General features: G+C 30.6%; 1 protein-coding gene across 1 annotated transcript; it reads left to right on the top strand.

The window, feature by feature from the left end:
* The first annotated feature begins 2,236 nt into the window (after positions 1 to 2,236).
* Positions 2,237 to 4,219, top strand: LOC143083353 (complement C1q-like protein 2). Its single transcript, XM_076259637.1, has 3 exons — positions 2,237 to 2,338; positions 2,897 to 2,950; positions 3,774 to 4,219. Exons 1-3 carry the CDS (start codon positions 2,263 to 2,265, stop codon positions 4,196 to 4,198), a joined length of 555 nt encoding a protein of 184 aa, XP_076115752.1. The 5' UTR covers positions 2,237 to 2,262; the 3' UTR covers positions 4,199 to 4,219.
* Positions 4,220 to 4,431: the final 212 nt, after the last annotated feature.

Here is a 4,431-nt window from a genome sequence, read left to right as displayed (position 1 = left end):
AGACTACAAGGGAATATACCTGCTTTTAAATTAACAACTTGGCCAAATTAAACCAAACTTGACATCATTCATTATTAGGATACATAATACTATTAATTATTTCATATTTTAATCCCTTATATATTTTACAAATTTTGTCCCAATGTTCAGTTTTACCGCTTTTTTTTAGAAAGTATTTACATCTTTTATAAACTCAACGCTATTAAGAGATTGGTCGTTAACGGAAACACATCAAACGATTGAAAACCAACTGTCAAATTTCTGACTCGTACAGGCATTTCCGTATATAGTAAGCTGTGGATTCAAACTTGTTTTAAATACAGCTAAACCTGTCACTGTAGTATATGACATTTGCATACAATACCATTATATTGACAATAATGTGTGAACAAGACAAAGAGACATCATAGGTAAAAATGTCAAAAAAAAGTGAACAGCAGCTAACAGTGTGTTAAATAGGTTGGGAAACCTCTGATTCAACTCACAGCTTGAAAGAATCATTGCAGGTATAGTTATCGCAGATATAGAAACACAGAAAATATGCCTTTTTAAAATTCTGCTTTCGAAAACCAAGTTGGTGCCATTAATTAAGTCATTATTCTCAATATTATATCTGCAAAATGTAAAACAAGTTCTGTTTTTTTAACATTTCAAACAGTTTCTCGGATTTAGATTGAGTTTGTTTTTTCTTTTATTTATGTATTGTTTTATTTTTTAGATATTTTTTCTCTTTGCATAGTAATCATGCTAAACTGAGCTTCTTTTATGAAAGAGTAGACCTAATCTGCTGACGGATACAAATTCGAAAGGTTAAAACAGTCATACTGAAAGTTTGATATCAAGGAGTCTTTATAATAAACATTTAAGATCCTAAAACAAATATAGGATAACTGATAGAATTAACAACAAGGTCTTTCCACCATAAAATCATGTAATTTGATATAAAAAAGTAAAATTCGGTTTAAAATGTCATTTCCAGCGTCAAATGGTAGCTTATTGTACGCTGATTTCCAAAATATATGGTTTCTATACAATTATTTTTAGATAAGGAAGATGATTTGCTACTTAAAGTTTGAAAAATATAACTTCCGGTATTACTTGAATGTTTACTTGATAATGAAACATCTGGTTCTTATAATTTAATGTTAGATAAGTTAAAAACAAACTACTTCCGGTTTTCACAAGGTAACTTCCGGTTAGATTTTTCAAGGTTAAATGGTTTGAAATCTCATGAAAAAGTCTCATGGCTTTATCATGTAAACATATGAGTTTAAAGCAAAGGTCAAAATCTAATTCGTCAAATTAAACTTTGACCTTGATGATAATTTAAAGGTCATATACCATTATAATCAAATCAAAAGACCCTAGGTCTTAATTATATTTGATTAATGAGTTATATCACTCTACGCATATTTTCAAATAAAAAAGGGGAGAAAACTCTAATTTAATGTTAGCGTACCCTTTTAACAAAAAGTATGTGTTACGAAATGTCGCATCTAACAATCATGTAAAAACATGTTGTCGATATGGGGTTTAAAAAGAGTTGAAAATAAACCAAAATCAAAATTTAGAAATGACCTTGACCTTTGACCTTAACCCTATTTTCTTTTCTTTTGGACCAAGGTCCTAATCAAAAGACCCTATGTCTCTTTCACTTATGGTTTACCAATTACTATTAAATTTTACTTATTTTATTTACAGAAGGGGACATAACTCTCAAATGAAGTTTCCGGACCGCTCCGGTCAACATTATTTTTAAGATCCTAAGGATATAACTCGTGAATTTGTGAAATTAATTTGTCGTTATCTTTAATGGTTGCGAAGGAGTTTCATACACAAGAAAAACAGTGTATGGGGAGATGATTCTTACAATAAAAAGTGTCTAGCTAAACAGGGTCAGTTTCAAAAGCGCAATGATGGTTCGATGTCATATGCAATAAGCTATGCGACATCTGCTTTATAACAATTTTACATATATTTGACCATGTATTGGTATGATATTTTTTTACTGAAAGACATCATAGATGTATAAGCTACATAAAAGCCTTTACCAACATAGACACATGACTTCGCAGTGCTCTCTAATTGACAAATTAAACTTTATTGTTTTAAAATCTATCAGGACTGAAAAAGTCGTGATAAACCTTTCGTGACAAAAGTTAATTAAAAGATCAAATTTCAACAGCTGTAAAATAAACGTAGAAATAAGTATTGTTGTTTATTGTGGATACTTCACTCGAGTGTAAGTATTAGCAGTGCATCATGAAGTTTACATCAACTCTTTTACTACTTGTTGCAGTTTGTCATGTGATCTTGGTTGATGGTGGCTGTACTTTCAGTAAGTATAATTTAAATTTCAACTTTAACTTGATGCATGGTATCTTTTTATTTCGTTTGCAAATTCTGTTGACAAAGTGTATACAAAGCAATAAGATCATAATTGATATCGCTTACCTTATATAAACTTCTATGAATATCATTGGTTTAAACGAACCTATAGAAACCATGCATACTTTTTATTATGTCAGAAGTAAAATCACAAAAATACTGAGCTCAAACACATTCAACGAATGGATAACAACTGTCATCTTCCTGACTTGTGACAGGCATTTTCTGATGTAGAAAATAGTTTTATAGCTAGCTACACCTCTAATATGTATGACAGTTGCATCAAATTCCATTATATTGACAACGATGCATGAACAACAACAAAAACCAGACACATAGGTAAAAAAAGTCAACAACCTTGATATTGATATGTTTCAATTTGTCGGTTCAGCGTTGCTTGCTCAATCGAACTGAAACCCTCAACTATACCTAAATAAATAAAGTGTTACATAAAAATAACATTGGAATTTGTCTTTTGTATCGACGTTCACTTTAATATTTATTCCAGAGTGTTCAATGGTTGAGAATATTTTAGAAAAGCTGTTCAAATCTACAGGATCTGGTAAGTACTTTTTGTCGACAGATTTAAAGAAATTGGAATTTAAATATAATTTACTTTTTGTCGACAGATTAAAGAAAATGGAATTTTAATTTTGCAAAACTTTAAAATTACACATTTGTGCAATGCGGAGTAGGATGACAAAAAGGCTGTTTTAATGACCAATCATTATTGAAAAACCGACCTAATCTAAAAAATAAATAAATAAAAAAATATGTATTATCTCAGTTTAACTCGACGCAATTTACATCAATTAACTTTTTTGTCCAATTAAAAACACGGTTAACAACAATTTGTAGTAATATGGCCATGCATAAGTGTTGTAGATAATATTGTTAAACAACCATCCGTAAAATAACGGAGTGGTATAAATGATGATAATGAAATTTGTTTTGTAAAGGAACAGTTTAAAGCAAGTTAACTTCTATTTTGTCGAATCAAGAATGTAAATAACAAAATTGTGTGAAGTATGAATAACATCATTCACGGTAATGTTAAAGCAACCATCGGTTATATGTCCGCGAGTGTCACTGAAATGAAAAAGGTTGTGTTGTGGAATGCATCAAATCAAGATAGCTTTTTGTCAAAGTTGAAAATTCTAAACAGATCAGGTGAATATAGGAAATTTAAATTTGACAGAAGGAAATTCAACCGTTGTATTATATTGAATAATTTAAAATCGAGAAATCATTGCCTTAATAATTCGTGCAATAACTGTATCTTATACCCTTCGTGACGGATACTAAAAATAGTACAAAACAAATTGAATTGTGTAAAAACCTGCGAATCGTTTGCCTGTTTTCTCATCGAGATATTTTTGTTGCAGATAATTGTAGCCATCAAAAACCAAAAGAAATTCCTGCTTTTAGTGCATCAATGACGAATGCAAAAGTTCTTGGTGCCACCGAAATTTTGCAGTTCGACAAAGTTTGGACAAACAATGGAAAGGATTACGACCAGAATACTGGAATATTTAAGGCCCCTTTTAAAGGCGTGTATCAGTTCTCCTTCACGGTAATGTCCAGCAATGGGAAGAAATTACGGGTTTTTCTCTGGCATAATGGAAACCGTTTGGTAGGTGTATATCCTGGTATTGGTTATAATGAAGGAACGGCTAATATTGTTTTGAACCTTAAAAAGGGCGACAGAGTTTACGTGAAATGTGGCGGAAGTGATCACGGATACATTCATACAGCCAATGGCTATTGGTACAGTATGTTTTCTGGATATCTCATACATGCAACTAAATAAAGATTTTGTCGTATGATAAAATTTTGTTATTGTTTATCAGCAAATAGCGGGCTCATTTTATCAATGTTATTGATATTTATGTTACTTTTTGTTGCCTGCGTCTCCATGATGATCCTTGCCGACAATTAATAGTTAATTACACTTTTGAATAAAACTTAAAATAAAAATATCTGTTATATGAATCTTTAATTTTCGTCATTGATCTTAATGCTTATTTTTGATTTAATTAGAAT

This window comes from Mytilus galloprovincialis, chromosome 1 (genome assembly GCF_965363235.1).
Source record: "Mytilus galloprovincialis chromosome 1, xbMytGall1.hap1.1, whole genome shotgun sequence".
NCBI classification, from domain to species: domain Eukaryota; kingdom Metazoa; phylum Mollusca; class Bivalvia; order Mytilida; family Mytilidae; genus Mytilus; species Mytilus galloprovincialis.
This window is presented reverse-complemented; position numbering and strand designations above follow the sequence as displayed.

What these genes read in the sequence shown, in the direction of transcription:
- LOC143083353 (XM_076259637.1), top strand. Translation starts at nt 2,263, where the DNA reads ATGAAGTTTACATCAACTCTTTTACTACTTGTTGCAGTTTGTCATGTG. An exon ending in TGATGGTGGCTGTACTTTCA is followed by an intron (nt 2,339 to 2,896) that starts GTAAGTATAATT and finishes TATTTATTCCAG; the next exon opens with AGTGTTCAATGGTTGAGAAT. An exon ending in GTTCAAATCTACAGGATCTG is followed by an intron (nt 2,951 to 3,773) that starts GTAAGTACTTTT and finishes TTTTTGTTGCAG; the next exon opens with ATAATTGTAGCCATCAAAAA.